The following is a 21394-nucleotide window of genomic DNA, read 5'->3' on the forward strand; positions in this document are numbered from 1 at the left end:
ATTGAGAAAGAATAGATTTCAAGATGTGCTGATTTTACACAAAATCAGAGCACTTCTTATTCATTCTTGTGCTCACTCATTAATTCTTTCAACCAAAGCTTCTTGAGCCGCCTGTAAAGACAAAGCATTGTGAACAATAGGCATGATCAATCCACATTGGTTGCTAGACAAGTTCAAAGGAGGCTAAAAGAGGTGAGGACAAGTTCTAACAAAGACACCTCTGCCTCCTTGGAACCTGGGAGAGCCCAGCAGGAGACAGACCACAGTGGTCAGAATCCAGTGTGTGCACGTGAACCCTACATGGAAGACCCACTGATTGGGGCAGCAAGTAGTTCTGTCCCGCTGAAAATACCAGGTTCCCCAATTCCAGGTTGGGTACCTCACTCTGACAATCCCTGTGCTTCCTCATCACTGTAGGAAAGTATCAATTTATCACTTCATCAAAGCATTAGTAGAAAACTTTTAAATCTTGTGCCCTTCTTGAAACGCTGACCTTGCATTTGACTTGAGGTACTTGATTCTCTTTAGATGGATGATGGTTATTTCCTAGAAAAACTGAACTATCTCCTGAGTTTTATTCTTTTCAGGCCCTACTTCAGCCACTCTTTTATTTCAGAGTAGACAATCTTTTGTTTTTGCCACCCATAATCTTTTTTCCATTCTTCAGGTACTAACCCCAGTTTTCCTTTACTGCAGTCACCCACCCCCAACGCAAACATATACACACACACATACACACACACACACACAAACATGAACACTCTTAGTCTGTACAATTTGGGAAAGGGCTAACTCCACATGCTTTCCCGAGCCAGATAGAAATACACTGGCCAAGATGACTTGATTAAGGATGGGCATGTGACTCAATGTGGGCAAATGAGAATTCAAAGTAGATAGAAAAAATTTTAAGTCTTTGGAGAAAGAAGCTCTCCTTTTGTCACTGGTGTGGCTTGCAGGAGATGTTTAAGTATATAGGTGGAGGCTTCCTTCCTTCCGATATGAAAGGCGAGTCTGACTATTGATGGCACCCACAGAGGTGGAGGTGTCCAAAAGGAAAGGAGATTGAGGCCTGATCTTAATCCCTGGTTTCAGCATGATGAAAGAAAGCAAGCTGTACCCCTGGACCTTTCAATTATGTGAATCAATAAATTCCATTATTTGCTTTAGCCATTTTGTATTGAAGCTTCAATTGCTCTCAGAGGAGTCCTCATTGACACATCTCCCTACCCAAGCACCAGGTACAGAACTACGTAGAAAACCAGAGAGCACAATTTCCAAATATACCACACTTGCAAATCTTTATGTCTTTCTTAATTTCTCCAGTATTAATTGCTCCATCTTCACCATGTTCCCTTAGCACTCTACAGATACCTAAAATTAAAATACTTAACATTTTGTATGATGCAATTCATTTTTATAGTTGTCTTAGATTTTGAGCTGTTTAAAAGAAGGAATCACATCTTAATCATCTTTATATCTCTAGTACTTAGCACGACATTTACCACATAGAAGGTGCCTGAAAAATTGTGATCAAATTAAATTTCCAGAGTAGGACAAAAGTTTGGAAATGGTCTTTCAGCTCTGGAGAATTCCAGCCTGGCATCATAGTCACTTGCTTGACCTGCATAATAGAGGTTCCCAGATGTTGGTGCCTTGGATGGTTTTAAGCCCATTTTTTCTCAGATCTGTTCCCGGACCTTTCCACTGGTCTGCTCTGTATAACAGGAGGATGACCTTTCATGGTTCCATGCTATCTGACTTCTGGATAGGTTCTACCAGTGAGTATCAGTAAGAGTTTAGAGGATGGAATAAAGGGAGAAGCCACAATATTTCTCCTCCTCTCTCTACTTCAAGCAAGGACTCAGGTAGTGGCTGTGTCTCTCCAAAAAATAACCAGATCCTCCTAGTCAGGACATTAGTTTAAACTTCACCTTTCAGCTTGATGGCCATGGCTCCTGGGCTCCAGGAACATTTCCTCCTCCTGAGGAAACTGAAAGCTTCCTGCTCTTGCTAATCTCTTGGTTACCTGTCCACTTTGGTTTTTCAACATCTTCCATTACTTGTATAATCAATTCCAAACATTTAATACCCTCTGTTTGAAATACTGGGTGGTTCTGTTTTCCTAATGGAACCTGACTGATACTGTCATGTTTTTTAAATGCCAGCACCACTGAATTATGTGTTTGTGTATGGGGCCCTCCCACACCCTCCAGTATAAGCCGATAACAGATCAAGAATTACCTCCATAAGGACAGTTATTCTCAGAAGTCCCTGTTAACATACAAGTCCTTTTTTCTAGATCATACCTTCCATAAGGAACTTGGGGTTGACTTATGATTCATCTGATCTCATTGAGTCACAAACCCAGAGTTTCTGCAACTCTCACTCCATGGAAACAGCTAAGACAAACTGGCCCTCTCTCCACCCAAAGGCGCTTGTAATGAAAACACACTCATTTGAAACAAGAAACTTTAATGTACCCACTTTCTTCCACTGGGTGACCTATGGAGGTGGGAGTGGTTAAGCAAGGACAGGTCGGGCAAGAAGACTCCTCTCAGCCCATGACAGGAGTTGGGGGGAACTCTGCTTGTTATAATTCCTCTCTAGGAAGGTAAAGGTGAGTTCCTAGCCACATCAGAGAAATCTCCAATTACTTCAATAAAGAATGCATTCCATTTACCGACAATGAGTATTCGTTATACATCAATCATGGTGCAAAGTGTAAGGGTGCAGGGAAGAATGAGGCACGTAAGCAAAATTGTGAAGTAGTTCAAGTTCATCTCGGTTATCCAAACACTCAGACCACTCTTTTATATCATGTTGACATTCTGCTGTCAGTCTTTATTCCCACCAAAACCTGTCATGTAAAAATCAGTTATACTAAAGTGTAAAAATTATCCTCTGAGGGGAGTTTACATTTCAGTGGGTATTAAAAACCTCAACATAAGGGATTTAATCTTCTTCAGTAAATCTAAAATAAGAACAACTTGTGATACTTATCCAAGTGCCTGGATGGCTTTCTAGCCTCTGAAATGAGACCACTATTCCTTGGTCTACATTTTCTGCAGCTCCACTCAGAGGTATTAAAAACCTTTTACAAAATATTGCATTTCACTGCCACCTATGATAAAATATGTATAGGCAAAGCCACATTTTCAATAACCTTGTGTTAGAAATAAGGAACCTCCCTGTGAACAGTCCAGCGAGTATTTCAAAATGTAACCTTGCTTTTCGCTTTCCCCTCCTTGCCCCACCTCCTCTCAGGGGACAAGGCAGCCCAGTGCAGGACATCACAATCCAAGCTGAGAGAAAAAGGCATCCATGCCTGTGGGGGTGAGAGGCTGGAAGTGGTGATGGGATACTGGTTACACACAGAAGAAGTGGCCAAAGAAGTAAATGTATTGAGGATAATGAGAGCCAGGTTTCTCACTGTTGGAGAAGGGGATTAGAAATATGGAAATGGAGAACTAGAATGAACCCTGTAGTATTGGGTTGAAATTAGAGATATGAGTGTGAAATTGTGATTTTTTAAAATATAGATGCAGAAATATAGATGTTGTACATGTGAGTACACATTGTGTGTGTGTGTTTGTGTGTGCATTCCTGACCTCTGTTCACTGAGAGGATCTAGGAGTAGCAGTGCTCCAATAGCCATGCACCCATCTAGCACCCAGATGTTAGTTTTTTCAATACTATTTTCCACTAAAAGAAACCAGGGCTCCTTGGAGAAATGTTAGATTCCAGGGCAGGGGAAGGTGCAGAATGAGCTGAGACAGGATCACACTGCTGTCAGAAAGTAAGAACATGGGGACGAAATGTCAAAAGGGCACAGAAGCCAGCTTGGAGATGCTCCTCCTGGCCAATTAAGAAAAATATGCATGTGAGAATAGATGGTAATAGTGATAACAGTCTTACAGCCCACTGAATAAAACAGGGATCCCTTAAATCCATAGTGGAAACATGAATAAATTGGAGGTTTAATCAGAAACAGGATATTTACATAGTCTCAAAGCACATCCCCACACAAATATTTGTTAATCACAAAGGAAAAAAAGAGTAACTTTGCAGTGGAGAAGCCTAGCAGACACCATCTTAATCAAGTGCTGAAGTGAATATACTCCATTAGAGGACAAATCAATTTGCCTGATAGGACCCAGCATTGCTTTTGTGATCTTCCTGCCAACAATGCAGAATCTGGATCTAATCACAAGGAAATCTCGAACAAACCCAAATTGAGGGGCATTCTGTAAAATAACTAGCCTATCATCTTCAAAAGTGTCAAAATCATAAACAGCAAAGAAAGACTGAGGACCAGTGCCCGACCAAAGGAAACACAGCTAAGTGAACGAGTTACCCTCGAATGGCATAGTCAGTGATAATAAAGCAAGGTTAACCTCATGGTTGTTTTAGCTGTACTATGGCTCTGTAGGATAATGTCCTAACTTGTGAAAATATACACTGAAGTTTGTGGGATGATGCATTAACAGGTTGGCAACTTACTCTCAAATAATTCAGCGGAAAAAATTGTGTTTGCAATTTCTCTGTGAGTTTGAAATTGTTTTCTAAACAAAAAGTGTAAAAATGTAATCTCATTCTGTATCTTGCATATACAAGTTCAAAGTTTGTCTTGTAATCTTTATTGTGGTTGAATCCAATTTAAGTTAAAATACAAAATGCTTAACAAATACAAATCCAATACAGGTGGGAAACAATATTATCCATGCTAGTATTTACAACTCTTTAATCTTTTCAAAAGATAACAACTTAGACTTTAGATAACACTTAGACCTTTTTGCCTCTAAGAGATAAATTATCAGACAATCTTCAAGGAAATCAGTGCTGTGTAGATGTTTTTTGTCTACTAAAGTCCAATTTGTAGCATAGAACTGATGGAATACTGTAGCAGAAAGCTTAAATTATGAAGTGGTAATGCTCATACACAGTAATTAGAATCCCCATCCTACATGCTATTTACTTTCTCTGAGAAAACGGACTTCTTTCTCTGACTAGGATACTTCACAACATGTCTTTCCAAACTAAAGAAATTCATTCAACACTGGTATTTTTAAAACCAGTGAGAACTTCTGGTTACACAGGTAGATTTAACAAGTATTTCTTTAAGAAAAAACAATTTTCAAGGGATAACTTGCACTTTACTTGTTACATGAACTTACAGTGCATTTGATTGCAAGCAGCAAGATAATTACCAAAGATACAAAATAAAGTTTATTAAATATTCAATTAATTAAATATTTGCTACTTGTCAATCTCCTGCAAGGCCTCAAGCTAGATACTGTGAAGGGGAAACAAAAAACAAAGGAGCTTTCATCTTCAGGAACACATCTTAATGCAATCATATCTATCATTATTACACAATTTACTGATAATCAGTGATCCTATCAAGAACTATCACAGGGAATTCCATGGTGGTCCAGTGGTTCAGACTCGGTGCTTTCACTGCTATGGGCTGTGTTCGATCCCTGGTCGGGGAACTAAGATCGCACAAGCCATGTGGTGCAGTCAAAAAAAAAAAAAGAAGAAGAAGACTATCACAGAATACTTCCAATTATTAAAATCTACATTCAGGGGAAGAGAGGTGTCTTAATAAATCATCAAAATTAAGGGAACTCAGTTAAACTTTTCCCAGAAGATGACAGAAGTGTAGCAAGTGTTCAAGTCTTAAACGTGATTATTAAGTTAATGCTTAGTGTCACTGTATTTGTACCAGAAAGAGCAGAAGGACCTCCCCCATTCTCCTTCACCAAAATCAAACAAAAATATACAAGAGATAATAGGTTAAAGTGAATATCAAGAGCCAACTTACAAAATTAAGGGATGGAGGGACATGTGTGTAAGGGGAGAGGGGTGTTGCCATGGAAATGGGTTGAAGGGTTTGTGACTGATTATATCTATGAAAAGTAATGTTTCCCCATCAATTGACAAAACAATGACCTTCACAGGACTGCTCCCTGCTCTGTTGCCAAAACACGGGACAAAATTAGCCAACCTGTGCCCCATGCCCACGGGCAGCTCTGCCTGCACTGGTACCTTGTAATCTGTTTCAAACCATGCTAATGCTATAAATTGACAGCCACTTTGTCTGATCAGTTATTAGCCAGTTTATCATTAACACCACCAAGTGAATGAGATGTATGGCATAAGTCATTAAAGTTTAAATAGCCATTTATATCCTGGGGAAGTCCTCACCAAAATTGTATTGACTCTTTTTGAGCTGTGGAATAGATGCTTTAATTCGCTATATCCCACCCCCACCCCGATAACTCTCCTCTTGATCATTTTATTAGAGGTATCCTGCAGTGAGAATCAGCAACACGATCCAAATGAAAATTCACTTTAAAAGGAAATAGTATCTACTTTTATGAATTGGAATGATAACAAGATATTAAGCGGAATCCCTTGTTTAGGAAAAGGTACCACAATCCTATCATTCTGGGAATGCATTTAAGTTTTTCACCAAACATCACTGAGAGATGTGACTGATCAGCCTTTACGGCAAGGGAAGATTTTTAATACATTCTGAGGTTTGCAACGCCCACCACGTTGTCACGCAGGTTGAAGTAGATGTATTCCGTGTGTTTTAAAACACACCAGTGTTTACTGCTTATATACCCAAGTATATACTGCTTATAAACTGCAAATCTGAGACAGATGACTTAAGTTAGTTTGATTAAAAAGATCTGATTTTCTTTGTGCTGAAACTGACAGCAAAATGGCACCCCATAAATTAGAATTCTAGGAAAGAACTGTTAGTAGGGGTTTTTGTGTTTGTTTTGTTTTGTTTTCTCTCCACAGACACGTTTGGGGTGGTCTGTTGGTGACAACTTTTAATGGAAAGAGGCTCTCACTTTTCGGCCCTTCAGAGGCTGTGGTGGACGGTGATTGCTCAACAAAAAAGCCGCTGCTTTGCCCTCCCCTGTACACAAGAGGGTGCGGAATGTGGCCAGCTGTTGAAAAAAAGAGAAGAGTTCGTTTTAGCATAGAAAGTCACGCCAATGTTAATGAATTGCCCTGCACAGAAAGTTAAGAAACTTATAAGCTTTCTTCTACTGGGAACTAAATGTATTTCAATGAAAATTTTCTAAGTTATGGGTCATACATCATAAAGCAACCCTTCTGCTAGATTCTTATCACAATACAAATACCTATGGGTTCAAAAATTAAGTATATAAGCTTTCTTAATTTGAAGATCAAAGTAATAAGAGGAAACAACATTTAGAATGTGGTTTAAAGAGTACATATCTAGAAATCAGAGAATGTCACCTGCAAAGGCATAATGGGACAGTGGAAAGGGTTTTCCAAGCTGGGTCCCAGTCCTGGTTCTGCCACTAGTGAGCTGTGTGACCTTGGGAAAATCATTTATCGTCTCTAGTTTCCTCATCTATAAAGTGAAGCATTGGATTAGATTACCTCAATAGGTGTCATCCAGCTCTTGGAATTACACTGAATACTCACGAGCACTCCAATATAACATGGCCCAAATTTTCAAGGGAACCATGTGGTACTCATCCTACAGAATTTTCATCTTTTATGCACTGTTTTCCTTAAACAGTGATTTTTCTCTCACCATATGTGTGCCTTGTCAGCAACTAACTCTGGGAAAAGACTAGGAGTCTTCAACCACTTATAATATTTCAATACAATTTAAGCGATATAGGCATATTTCTCAACACAAGGGCTTACTTTTTCTTATCTCTCACACACACACACACACACACAATGCTTAATTATCTTACAAACTTCATATAGTACACAAAGTGTCAAGAAGAAAATAGAAATTACGAGAAATCACATCACAAAATATAACCACTGTTAACATTATGGAGTATATCCTTCTAGATGTTTCGTTATGTACAAGCACTATATGCACATGCACCAGTACACACGCTTGACATGTTTTATTGCAAAATAAGCTCAACTATACTTACTCTTTTGAAACCTTATTTTATCACTTAATGTATATCCTTCACACGTCAATAGATATATCTATGTCACTATTTTTAATTGCTGAAAAGTTTTCTATTATAAGCTTGTTTTATAAATTATTTAGCAATTCCTTTGTGATTTAATATTACTTTTTAAGACTAAGCACAGGTGTATAGTAGTAAAATGAAGACTGGGTAAATTACCTGAATAATTTTACTGTCTCAAAAACGTTCACTAAAAACATATTGCCACACAAGTAAGTTTTTGGTGTCTGTTTTGCTGTTTTGAGTGAGTACAAAGTATTAAATTGTTGAGAATGAGAGCCTTCATTCTCTTAAGTTTCGTTAGTCACCTAATCAAAGAGTCAAGGAAATTCAGACTAGGACACATATATTAGGTTTCCATCATCATCATTTACCTGAAGCCTAAAATATTTCTCTTAACAGTACTAGCCAGGATGGGAGACAGAGGTGATGCAGGTCCTTCATAATAAATAGGCAATAGTTTATAACCGCACTCTATGGAGATATGTTCAGGTATCATATACAAGCAGCTGTGTATTTCCACAAGTCATATTTTGAGGTGTCTTTTCAAAGAGTATAGATATGAGAAGAATAAGACAAATATTTACAACTCGTTATTACTCATGTTTCATTATACCAGATCATTATGGCTAAAGCCAGACGGGACATATATAATTCTCTGGTAAAGTCAAGTAGCAGAGGCTAATGAAATCTAACCTCCACAGCCACAGAGAAGATGTCCAGCCTTCTGCAGATCATGATGATCCAGGTCTATCTGGAGTGGCCACTCCAGGTGACTGTGCTGGAATCCCAAGTCCTGAATCAGGGCACTGATTTGCCGGCCTCACCGAACACAACTAGCCTCCCAGGGAAACTGTCTATTCCTCTGAAGATCTTGGCTTTATTTATCCCCCTATCCCCCTTTGACTCCTCTGCAAATTGATCATGGCTCGCTACCTCTGCAACACCTTAGCCTCATCCATCTAGAACTAGAACTTACTCTAGATCTTTCTCTGACCAGCCTGCTCATTTTGGTAAGAGTCTCTGAACCTGTCCTGATGTCTCATCAAACCCCTTCCCTTTCTGGTGCTGGATCGTCCTCCTGGTCCCTTAGCCCAGCTAGGTAGACCCTGATCTGCTAGGCTCTGTTTAGATTGGCTCCTATCAGTGTCATACCCTCACCAGGCCTCTGGCTTCCTTTAGGCAGAAAATCTGTCCCTCTGTCACTAAGGCTGACTCAGTATCTAAACAGCTCCTGGCAAGAATCTCCCCAGCTCAGGGTGAAGGCTGTTTTGCTGTTTTCTTTGGCTCTACTACTGAAAGTTTAAATTTCTTCTGTAGTGACCCCAGTAAGCAGAAATACCCTTTTCTAATGTTTTGTAAACAGCTTTGATTAGTCACTCTAGTGCTCAAATGTCTTTACTAGCTCTCCACTGCCTGCCGAAGTTGACTAACAATAAAAATTAGCTCTCTCTTATAGAACATGGTGGGCCACGTACTATGCTAAGTGTTTTACATTACATATCACATTTAATCCTCCAAACAAGCCTATCAATAATATACCATTATACCCATTTTAAACATGAGGAACTCGAGGGAGAGTTAGGAAATTTCAATAAATAAGTCGTCTGGCAAATAAGCCATGCACTAACCACAGCACTACACTGTATCTGTAAGTTTTTCTTTTTTACTTTCTTTTTTTTTTTCCATTTTCCCCTAATCTCTTCTTATTTGCTTCTTATTATGGAAACTGGCAGATATACAGAAGGATAGATAGAGTAACATAATAAACCATCACCCAGCTTCAACAGTCATCAACACATGGCCAATTCTGTTTCATCCACACTCTCACCCATTCTCTCTCTCCATCTCCGAATCCTGCCCAAACTGTATTATTTTGAAGCACATTCCAAATATCATATCATTTCAGGTGCAAACATTTCAAAATATATCTCTAAAATATATAACATTTCAAACCCTATTAAGGCTCCAAAACAAAATTGTTAGCATGGCTTCCAAGCCTCTTGACCACCCAATTCCAACTAATACATCTAGATTATTTCCTATTATTCCACACACAAGTCCCACTCTAGGTCGGTTTTGTGAAGGGGGGCGGTCCAAGAGCATCTGAAAGAAAAGATTTTGAGGTGATTCTTAAAACTTGAGATTCCTGGACCGCCCCCTCAGACTTCTGAATCAGAGTTTCTAACAAGGCCCAAGGATCCACATTTTGGTAAGCTTCATCAGGTGATTCTTGCATACTCTCAATTTTGACAACCACAGGTACAAAGTTGCCCACATATTTTTTGCACTTCTCTTTTTTGCCTTTATTTATGCTATTCTTTCTTGAAATACCCCTTTCCTTTATACTCCCAACCTGTCCCCACTTTTTGAAGCAACCCAAATGTAAGCTCTTTCATGAAGTCTCTTCCTGATTTCTCCACTGAAAACTAGTCTCTCCCCTTCTGAAATTGCCTTACACCCTATATTCTCTTACAGTACCAAGCAAAGCCACTGTGTTACAGTTTTTCATGCATTTATTTTATCCCCCCTGTTAGATTATAAACTATGGGAGGACAAGGGCCTTTTTAACACTTGTTTATACCTCTTGCATCACGCCTTGCAAAAATTGGCAATTATTAAACAATTCTAGAATTGACTTATACTGTCTTCTAAAATTTAAAACTTTAATTTCAAAGATAATTAGTTTTCTATAGTAAGTCAAAATTAATATTCAAGTGAATGAATTCTTTCCTCAATTCACACATAGTCTGAAGATGCAGAAGTTAGGGAAATTTTCCTAGATTGTTAATTATCATTAATTACAAAATAAAAAATTTTACTATTAAAAAAGGACATTAGAGTTTTGATTCCAGATATACTGGACTAAGACTCTGCAGACAACCTTCCTGTAGAAAAAGACAACTGTGAAACCCAGACACAATACAAAAAAACAACTAGCTGCAGGTACTGAAGAGTGAACAGAAGTAGAGGGATTCAGATGGGGAGTTCATGCTCACTTGGAGATATGGGAGCCCTCAAGTGAGTTCCTGTCTCTCCAGTTTTTCACTTGGACAGGGTGGAGTCTGCAAGGTACATAGAGCTGCTATGGGGCATACCTGTCTTGCAAGGAAAGAGCAACAGAGGGGATCCCCAAACTCATACCCAAGAACTACACATGTACTGAGACTGAAGCTACTGCACAAGAAGGAAAATCTGCAACTCAAGCCCAGCCAAGAAAATTACCTGCCAACACAAAGGAAACAGTACTCATCAGAGAAAAATAACAGATCCAGAATCTCCACAACTTAATGTTCATAACATCTAGAATGCAATAGAAAATTACTCAATATACAAAGACTCAAGAAAATGGAATACATTCTTAAATAAAGAAAAATCAACAAAGTGAGACTCAAGATTACCCAAATTTGGAAATTACAAGGATTCTAAAGTGGCTACTTCAACTACCTGTGTGTTATATGAAGTTAAACAAAGCATACTTTTTAGTGCATGAGAAATTTCAACAGAGTAATGGGAAGTCTCAGCAGAGAAATAGAAATAACAAAAAAGAATCAAGTATAAATTTTAGATCTAAAAAATATAATTTCTAAAACAAAAATTCACTGGATAAAATTAACAGACAAACTGACATGACAGAGAAAGAGCAAATGAACTTGAATATAGATCAATAGAAATTATCCACAGTGAAGAACAGAGATTTTTTAAAAGATTTCAAACTAATAGAGCCTCGGAAGGAACCTGTTAGATGTTATTAAAAAGTCAAATGTTTGCATAATTAGAATATCATATATGAAAGCAACCTAAGTGTCATCAACAGATGAATGGATAAAAAAGATGTGGGTGTGTGTGTGTGTGTGTGTGTGTGTGTGTGTGTGTGTGATGGAATATTACTTGGCCAGAAAAAAAGAATGAAATTTTGCCATTTGCAACAACATGAATAGACCTGGAGGGTATTAGCTTAGTAAAATAAGTCAGAGAAAGACAAATACCATATGTTTTCACTTATGTGTGTAATCTACAAAATAAAACAAATGAACAAATATAACAAAACAGAAACAGACTCAAGATAAAAGAACAAAATAGTGGTTACCAGAAGGGAGATGGCTTGGGGAAGGGCAATATAGGGGAAGGGGATTAGAGGTACAAACTACCAGGTATAAAATGAAGAAGTTATAAGGATGTAATGTACAGCACAGGGGAATATAGCCAATATTCTGTGATAACTTTATGTAGAGTATAATCAATAAAAATAATAAATCACTATGTTGTATACCTGAAACTGATATAATATTGTAAGTCAACTGTACTTCAAGTAAAAAAAAGAATATCGGAAGGAAAGAAAATGGGACACAACACACATAAAAATTAACTCATAAATAATAGAACACTTAAATGTAAAAGCTAAAACTATTACTTAAAGTAGGAAAAAGTATTTTGTGGTATATAGTTAGGCAAAGATTTCTTATCAGGAAACCAAAAGCACAAAACGATAAAAGATAAATTGATAAAATGACCTTCATCTAGATTAAGAACTTTTTAACTTTTGCTCTTCAAAAGATATAGTGAAGGGCTTCCCTGGTGGCGCAGTGGTTGAGAGCCCTCCTGCCGATGCGGGGGACATGGGTTCGTGCCCCCGTCCGGGAAGATCCCACACGCCACGGAGCGGCTGGGCCCGTGAGCCATGGCCGCTAAGCCTGCACGTCCTGAGCCTGTGCTCTGCAACGGGAGAGGCCACAACAGTGAGAGGCCCGCGTACCGCAAAAAAAAAAAAAAAACATATAGTGAAAAAAAAAAGGCAAACCACAGACTGAGAGAAAATACTCTTTCACAGTGTTTTGAATGCTCCCTCTTGGAAAAGGCCTTTAACTCCAAACCTGAAGGAGGAGCAGGAGTGTTTATGTACTGTATGATTTCATTTAAATAAAATTTTAAAATGATAACATTCTAGTGACAGCATCTCAGTGGTTGCCTGGGGCCATGGACGAGGAAGAAGATGGAGTACAGAGGGGCACAAGGAAACTTTTTCAGCCAAGGGATCCATTCTATGTCTTGATTGTAGTGGTTGTTACAATAACCAAAATCGTCAGCTGCACACTAAAATTCATGAATTTTATTGTATGCAAATATCGTAATAAACAAAAAAAGAAAACAAATTCTTTAAAAAGGAGTACAGAATTAAAGCCAAGTATTCTGCACATCAAATTGCAGCAGGTCAGTAAGCCACTATAGATAATCTGGCATAAACCAAAGAGACTTGGCAAGAGAAGTCAGCCTTCCAAAGAATGACAGATCTGTTATCAGAAGTAGCAAAAAACAGTGTATCTGTTTACTGGCCTGGCAGTTAAATCAAGCATTCCCGTAAATGACTCTTTTTCTTTGGGGAGAAAAATGGACTTGGATCAAGAAAAAGAAAATGAAAACCATCTGATTTGCCCCTTAGGTCAAACGATGACTTGGCAAGAAATAGCAGCAGGAAAAAAACCTAGAAAAAAATTGGCACCAACTTACTAAAAAGAGGATTTAATCTTCACAGATAGTGACATTATATGGTGGAATTGAAAAATAAATAAAAATACTATTTTCCAGTGGTTTCTAAAATAAAGAGCTGCTAAAATTGAGATTAAAAATTATCCTTTGAAAAGTAATCCTTAAATCAATGGTATACACAAAAGACATTTTCATTTTACTTTATATAAAAGAGTTAAGCAACTAAATAATCTTATCAACCCTTTCATGCTTTGGATTTTTAAAATATGCTTTCTATTTTAGAACAGTTTTGGATTTACAGAATTCTTGCAAAGATAGAATAATTAGTTCTCGGATACCCCACACTCAGTTTCCCGTTTTATTTTCTTTTCATTCACTTTTAAGGACGCACACAAAAGTTTCCCGTTATTAACATCTTGCATTAGTGTGGTATATTTTTCACAATTCGTGAACCAATATTAATACGTTATCATTAACTGAAGTCCATCCTTTATTCAGATTTCCTTTGTTTTTACCTAAAATCTTTTTCTGTTCCAGGATCCTATCAGGAAATGGCATCATATTTAGTTGTCTTTTCTCCTTGAGCATTTCGTGATTATGACAATTTCTCAGACTTACCTTGTTTTTGATGACCTTGACAGTTTTGAGGACTACTGATCAGGTATATTGAGAATGTCTCTCAACTGGGCATTTTCTGATGTTCTTCTCATGGTTCAAATGGGATTTGACTCTTAAAATATCTTTTGCTTCATTCTTTAAATCTTAAAATCACCACAATAATTTGGATTATTACGATATTATAATCATCATGATAATTTGGATTATTAAGATATTATAATCATCATAATAATTGGGATTATTACTCAGATAATCATTTCAATCTGGTTAAAAATAAAATGTCTGAAAGTGTTCCTGCTGCAGTAGATTTAAGTGAATGCCTCAAAGTGAATTACCACTCACACTAAAGCTCTAAAATACAGCTATTATTTTATAAACTCTAACTGCATAAAAACCACATTAATAATTAACATTAATGAATTGAGCTTCAAATAAGATACAGTAGTGAATTCACAGCTAGGCAGTCAGTCATTCCTAAACTTGCAGGGAGTTATTTTTGATTCGGTTAACTTTATATATTTTAAGTAACTAAATATATATTTTGATATATATTGTTTTCCAAATCACAGGTGGATTGAAAAAAATTATTTTCCAACTGGCTTTAAGGAATAAAGAAATTCTTGAAATATGAGGGAAAACATTATTCCCTTAATATTACTAACTTGATGTTATAATGTATTAACTCTTACTATTAACCTATTCAAATTTAATAAAAGAATGTAAAAGTAAACAGTTTAGCACATGAAGGGGAGGAAAATGAACTCCATTAATAAAGCCACTGAATCTGTGACAGGTCATTTTTCTCATGGTGCAACTCACCTTATTTATGATGGAAAAAATTCACAGGAATTTCCGTGTCAGTCAAGCTCCGGATTTCTACCCAAACTTTTATAAAATGTTTTAATACGTATGCCCCAGATTATTATTTGGCTTTCATTCTAAAGACAAGGTCGACAGAAGTTGGATGTGTTCAACACCCCAAGGGGAAAAGTTACCTGATATGACCTTCGTAAAGGTGAAACAGCTCTAGTCTTTGATTGGACGAAAGATATAAACCACTAGGGAGGTGGGCCAGCCCAGGACAGGAGTACTTTATTAGATGCAAAAATTACTAGGCTATGTTCTTACTAAGATTTCGCAGCATATAATTTGAAACGGAAGACAAAACAAAACCCGTTAGGTACAGCATCCCAGAGCACAGAGCATCAACCCGGCGGATTTGTCAGTCACAGGGTGGGTTCACAGCTCTGGCCAGAGTCTCTGGGCATCAAAGACATTCTGAGACTGACTGACCGACTGACTATGGGGGCTCTATAAGCATTTATCAGAAGAACCAGTGAGGAAACGTCCTCACAAGAAGAGTACAGGCAGCCACCCACAGCCTCTTAGCAAATGCTTAAAGCCCCTCAGGCAGCTTCACAACAGTTTTGTCAATAAAAGCCAAAAGATCAGATGGACTTCTTAAATTTAACAAGTACGCACATTTCTTAGGGTGCTATGCCCAAGGCTGTTCTCACCATTCCCTTTCTAAATGTGAGATCTGTAGGGGAGGCAGGTCCAGGGACTGAGGTCAAAAAGGAGACTATCACCTTTTGAGATAAGCTTCTCTCCTGATTTTCCCATTTGTATCCCAGACTGTTAATATCTCAGACCACACAAAAGAAAATAAAAACAAACAAGTATAGCCCTTAAAGTGGCACTTCACTTCCACCCGTGCCTGTTTGCACATTGCATTTCTAGGAAATGGGAAAGAAATCATCTAATCATAGAAGGTCAAATAAGAAAGGGACATAAATCTCATCTGGTCCAACCACCCATCTGACTAATGAAGAGAAAGGTAAAGCCTTAATTTCAGGCTTCACAACAGCAGAAATGAGGGCAGGGTTTGAAAAACACACACACACACACACACACACACACACACAAGATTAAGCCCAGTTTCCCCTAGTGAATCAGGATCAATGTGGAAAAAACGATATACCTGTTGAGAGCTGATGTTTATAGGTTGTTTTAAAATGATCCATGTGACGCTCTCTAGAAGAGGTGGGACTGTAAGCGAACCAGGATATGTCCAATAATCCCAGCGTGGAGGAAGCAGAGATAATGGGTCAAAATTTGTGAATCGAGTTTGTTTACCCTGAGGAAGAAAAGAGAATTCCCACAAATTACAATGGGAAAGCTTTACACAGACCTCAAAAAAACATACATCCATTGAAATATTATTTCACTGGAATTCTGTAATTCATGGAATTATTTAGTATCTGCTTTTCATATCTTAAAAAAAAAAGAATCTGCCTTAATCTAAAAATTTAAGATGAAGTAGCGCATCACCTAGATTTATTTAAGAAGCTCAAGATTGATTTTTAAATGTAAGTGGTCTTTAAAATGTGTTGCCACTAAAGGCTTACTCTGCAAAACTCCAACAAAAGAAACTAATTATGCAAAAATAGATGCATTAGTGATTGTTTTAGATAACTTAAGACCCCTTCATAATTTTCAAGAGATAAGTGGTAATAAACTACTTCTGTTCTATTGGTCAAGTATGTTCCAAACCTGCTTCCAAGCCGGCAGCATATGCTATGTCAAAGTCTAAATTTTTAAAGGAAGATAAGAGAATTCAGGAGAAACCAAGGAATATATTAGTCACTAGTAAATAGCAATTAATTTTACCTTTTCTTTAATGGAATCCAAAATATTGGTAATCTTTTGAAGTTGGGGATTATGCTCACCAATCTGAAAACACAACATTTCAGAAGAAATGGTTACTGTAGCACATCAGGTCTGCATCACTCCATTTCAGTCACTATTTTTAAATTCTTTTAAAAAAAAAAAAAAAAAAACCTAAGCCAGCCCAGAACAAGCAAACAGTGATTGTTCTATAGTGAGGCTCTCTTTCACCTGCCAGCCTTATCACGCCAGAAAAATCGAAACAACAAGATAATATTACAGGGCTCCTTGGCTGAACTATAACTTCGATTCCAAAACTAGCAGTAACAGCTTCTTATTTGTCAGCTTTATGAATGTTCAGGGTACAGATTCTCTCGAGAGAAACTTTGCTTAGGAAACTGTTACATAACACCTGCACTATTAAACCAGATGTGACTTTCAGACCCTAGATCCAAACCAACTATTGGTGGCAATCAAAACATTAGAGGAAAACATCTCCCACTTTCAGCTTAAAATGACTTGAGGTCCTGAATCAAGGGAATATATCACCATGAGGAGAATCCTTCAGAAAAATATATGTACTTCTTTTCATTTATTTGGGGTGTCCTGAATCTCTCTGAGGGTTTTAAGTCCTTGGGATTCAAGTATAATGCCTTGCCCCACTTGGATCTCACTGCCACCACCAGACTTGGGGACCAAAAAAAGGAGCTGCTGTTATGCATGCCAGTCTCTGCTCTGCCCCACGCTTCCCCCTGTCCCAGTGCAACGACTTACAACATCAACATCACGCAGAGTCAGGGGCATATCGAAAGTGCACACCCTAAGGAATGTGGTCGCAGTGGGAGTTGAGCAGCACAGCCCACCCACAGGTATTATGACAATGATACCTGCTGTGGATATCAGACAAAGGAAAATACAACAGAATCTTTTTAAATGGTCAGTGTGTTTGGGACAAAATACTATTGTGGTCAAACTAGTGCTTCAAGAATCAAGAACTTGGGCTTCCCTGGTGGCGCAGTGGTTGAGAGTCCGCCTGCCGATGCAGGGGACACGGGTTTGTGCCCCAGTCCGGGAAGATCCCACATGCCGCGGAGCGGCTGGGCCCGTGAGCCATGGCCGCTGAGCCTGCGCGTCCGGAGCCTGTGCTCCGCAACGGGAGAGGCCACAACAGTGAGAGGCCTTCGTACCGCCAAAACAAAAAAAGAATCAGGAACTTGAATTTTACCCTATCCTGTATCTCCAAATATTGAGCAGTCAGGAAGAGCCTATTATAAAGACTTTCTTCTCAAGATCTCAGTTGTTACTTCTGCTACTATTGTTGCTGCATCTGCGTTTGCTATTCACAAAAAAATGATCAATGGACAATGAGACGTTTCATAAGACAATGTTCCTAGGGTAGTTCTGGGCCCTTAGATGAACCATAAAATAATATACAAAACTTTAAAATTCACTTCAAAGGGAAAACATTAAACCTAGAACTAGTTTACTATTAAAAAATGGTAGACCGTCTACCCCATGATTGAAACTCTTTATCCAACATGGCTGACTAGTTATTCAAAATGAAATTAGTGATTCTCACCTGTAGAAATACGCCCAAGACAGCTAGTCCATCTGGCTCATGAGCTGCCTCAACAAAGCTGGGGTATTTGTCTGAATTCCAGTGAACAACGTGGAGCTGAAAGGGAGGAACACAACATAATTCAAATGTTTTTTTAAACACCCTTAAAAACATAAATACAAATAAAACATTTATATAGATCTTCTGGTGTTGTGCACTTATATGTATAATGTCCGAATCTTCCTCTTTACTTTTGTCTAAAAACTAAAGTACACAGGTGAAGGACCATGTCACTTTGGTCTGTGGCGGACTGTGCTGAAGTCCACATCACTAGAAGGCTCTGCAGCATCCTGTCAAGCCTCTCTAGCCCTAACAATCTCCAACCATTGCTCCCAAGTGACTCAGGGCTCCCCCATGTCCACAGATGGGACTGCAACTGTGCAACCTTCAATTAGACCCCAGCTGGCGGCTGAGTCCAACGCACGAGTGCAGGGTCACAGGCAAGTGGAGAAGTCAACCTCCACACAGCAGGTATTTGGGGACAATCCTGCTGCTGAGAACAGCGCCAGTTGTTCCTGAAACTGCCAGTCAAATGTTCATCGCTGCAGTTTAAGACTTTTTATGGCTTGAAAATGCAAATTCTCCTTAGGGGTAATTATTTTTAGCGGTATTTACACATTTTCTAACTTCTAAGAATATGTTCAGATCCTCTGTTGAGAGCAAGTTTTAAGAGGGAAAAAGAGGCTTCAGGGTCTTGTAAACAGAGACATCTGAGGAAGAAAATGAGAGGCAGCTGGTGCTACTGATGAGAGGGGAAAAAAGAAGGAAGAGACAAGGAGTTGGAGAACCTGGAACTCTAGAAAACAGGCTTCACCCACTTCACAACTTCCAAAGGTGTCCTAAATGTCCTACAATAGTAAACAATGCAGTATCCCAAACTCACAAACAAGCGTGAAGGGTTGTAGAATGACAGTAAGGCAGAAGACCACTCTTAGAGGGTCTTCATTCCTGGTTAAGGGAAGGACAAACTGAGATAGAATCCAGAGGGCAATGCAGGCATCCAAATGACTTGGCCAAGATCATGACTCGGCCATGTTGTCCAAGGACCCTCCATGAAGGATGGACTTCAGATAAGATCTCTTTCAAATGAGTCCTTTTGGCACCTTGGGGAGGAAACACTTACTTATGAAGGGTTTCATGCACAAATCACCTTTCTGGCTGTTACAGAGAGAATTTAGTATATTCAAATGAATATTTTTACCCCTTCCTTTAAATATAACTTCACATCTCACAGGCAACTAATATGGGAGGCTTTCTAGATAAATAAGAGTTACCATAAACTGGGAACTATAAAACTATAAAGTAGTGCACCATTCACGAACAATCAAGGAAGACTGTGGCATATCTAGATGGAAAATACAGAAGCGGATTCTTCTGGTGCCATGTTCTATGTTGATGTCAGATAGCTGGGAGAGGCACAAAGCCTGAAAACATTGGATGACGAAACAAAATTCATGTGGTTCACATGAGACAGAGGATGTTCCACTGTAAGGAAGAGGTAGGAAAGTATGCTGAAGTTGTTTTAAGTGGCTCCGTTGCCAACATAATTCACTTTGTAAGAGATGACACCAAAGAGATAGAAAGATGTGAAATGCCCTCTTTATGTTCACAACTCCAACGGATTAGAAAATGAATGTGTAACTAAAGAGACATGAATCTATCTGTATATCCTTCCACTGGTTAAAAACAATTGTTTGAAATATTATAGGAGACTAAAGCAAGAAAAATGTTTTGTTTTTTTAAAAAAAACAAGTCCTTCTCTCTGCCACACACTTTGCTTAACTGGCAGCAGTATCTTCAGAGCCACTGATATCAGCTTTATTAGCATTTGTATTTGAACTAAAACTCAAACAAACAACAAACTCACATTTTCTAACAGTGACAGCCACAGTGATTTGAACTGAATGACAAGAAGTTATAGTAGCCACTGTAAAAATGGAAATAACGGCTTCCCTGGTGGCGCAGTGGTTGGGAATCCGCCTGCCGATGCAGGGGACACGGGTTTGTGCCCCGGTCCGGGAAGATCCCACATGCCACGGAGCGGCTGGGCCCGTGAGCCATGGCCACTGACTGAGCCTGCGCGTCCGGAGCCTCTACTCCGCAACAGGAGAGGCCACGGCTGTGAGAGGTCCGCGTACCGCAAAAAAAAAAAAAAAAAAAAAGGGAAATAAGATTCTTCCCTACTGGAAAGCAATTTCTAAAGAATAGTATTTTTCAACTTTAGTATTTTTAAATTGCATACTATTGCTTCATAAAATGTGCTCATTAATGTTGAAATTGTAATTTTACTATCAACTACATATTTAATACACTCATTATGTATTTGGCATAAATTGTAATCAGATAAAGTTCCAAATATGCAGTGAACTATTAGCCTACTTTTTGTAGATAGGTGATTCTCGGGATAAAGTCTTTCATGAATTAGATTACTTTAATATCTGTAATCATTAGATTAGGCTCCAAATTAAATTTTTATAGGTTACAGCTTTAAATGTGGGTGGGTGTTTTTTTGGTTTTTTTTTGTTGTTGTTGTTGTTTTGTGGTACGCGGGCCTCTCACTGTTGTGGCCTCTCATGTTGCGGAGCACAGGCTCCGGACGCGCAGGCTCAGCGGCCATGGTTCATGGGCCCAGCTGCTCCGCGGCATGTGGGATCGTCCCAGGGGGCATGAACCCGTGTTCCCCGCATCGGCAGGCGGACTCTCAACCACTGCGCCACCAGGGAAGCCCCATATTTTTATTTTTTAAGAGGACACAACTTCATGATAGTCCTGAAGTTAGGTACAAAAGTAGCTGGAAAAACTAAACAACCCCTAGGAATCACTTATGATAGCCAAGCACAAAGGGATCCTTTTGAACCTGAAACCCAATGCAAATGACTCCCAAATACCTCCATCTCCCACCCTGACCTCTCCTTTAAACTCCAGGTTTGTATCCAGTAGCCTATTTGAACACGAGACTAGAATATCTATAGTTGTCTCTCCAACTTAACATGTCCAAACAGACAGTTCATTCCTG

General features: G+C 38.7%; 1 protein-coding gene across 3 annotated transcripts in view; it reads right to left on the reverse strand.

Moving 5' to 3' along the window:
- Window positions 1–870: 870 nt before the first annotated feature.
- Window positions 871–21394, reverse strand: part of CA13 (carbonic anhydrase 13) — a 34943-nt gene continuing 14419 nt past the window's right edge. The window contains exons 4-8 of one of the 3 annotated variants that reach the window (XR_016388540.1): window positions 18340–18435; window positions 16764–16826; window positions 16075–16230; window positions 14094–14236; window positions 6881–6965 (exon numbers count right to left, since the gene is read on the reverse strand). Coding sequence is in view for 2 of the 3 variants with exons in the window: in XM_022555034.2 (XP_022410742.1) it covers window positions 6846–6965; window positions 16075–16230; window positions 16764–16826; window positions 18340–18435 (435 nt within the window). In the remaining variant the exon portion in view is untranslated. Of the gene's footprint in view, window positions 6966–14093; window positions 14237–16074; window positions 16231–16763; window positions 16827–18339; window positions 18436–21394 lie in introns of all 3 variants that reach the window. The other 2 variants (XM_022555034.2, XM_089899004.1) reach the window with 2 other exon arrangements.

Source organism: Delphinapterus leucas, chromosome 17, assembly GCF_059928025.1.
Source record: "Delphinapterus leucas isolate spDelLeu-1000000601 "Yukka" chromosome 17, BTC_Dleu_Yukka2, whole genome shotgun sequence".
Lineage (NCBI taxonomy): Eukaryota > Metazoa > Chordata > Mammalia > Artiodactyla > Monodontidae > Delphinapterus > Delphinapterus leucas.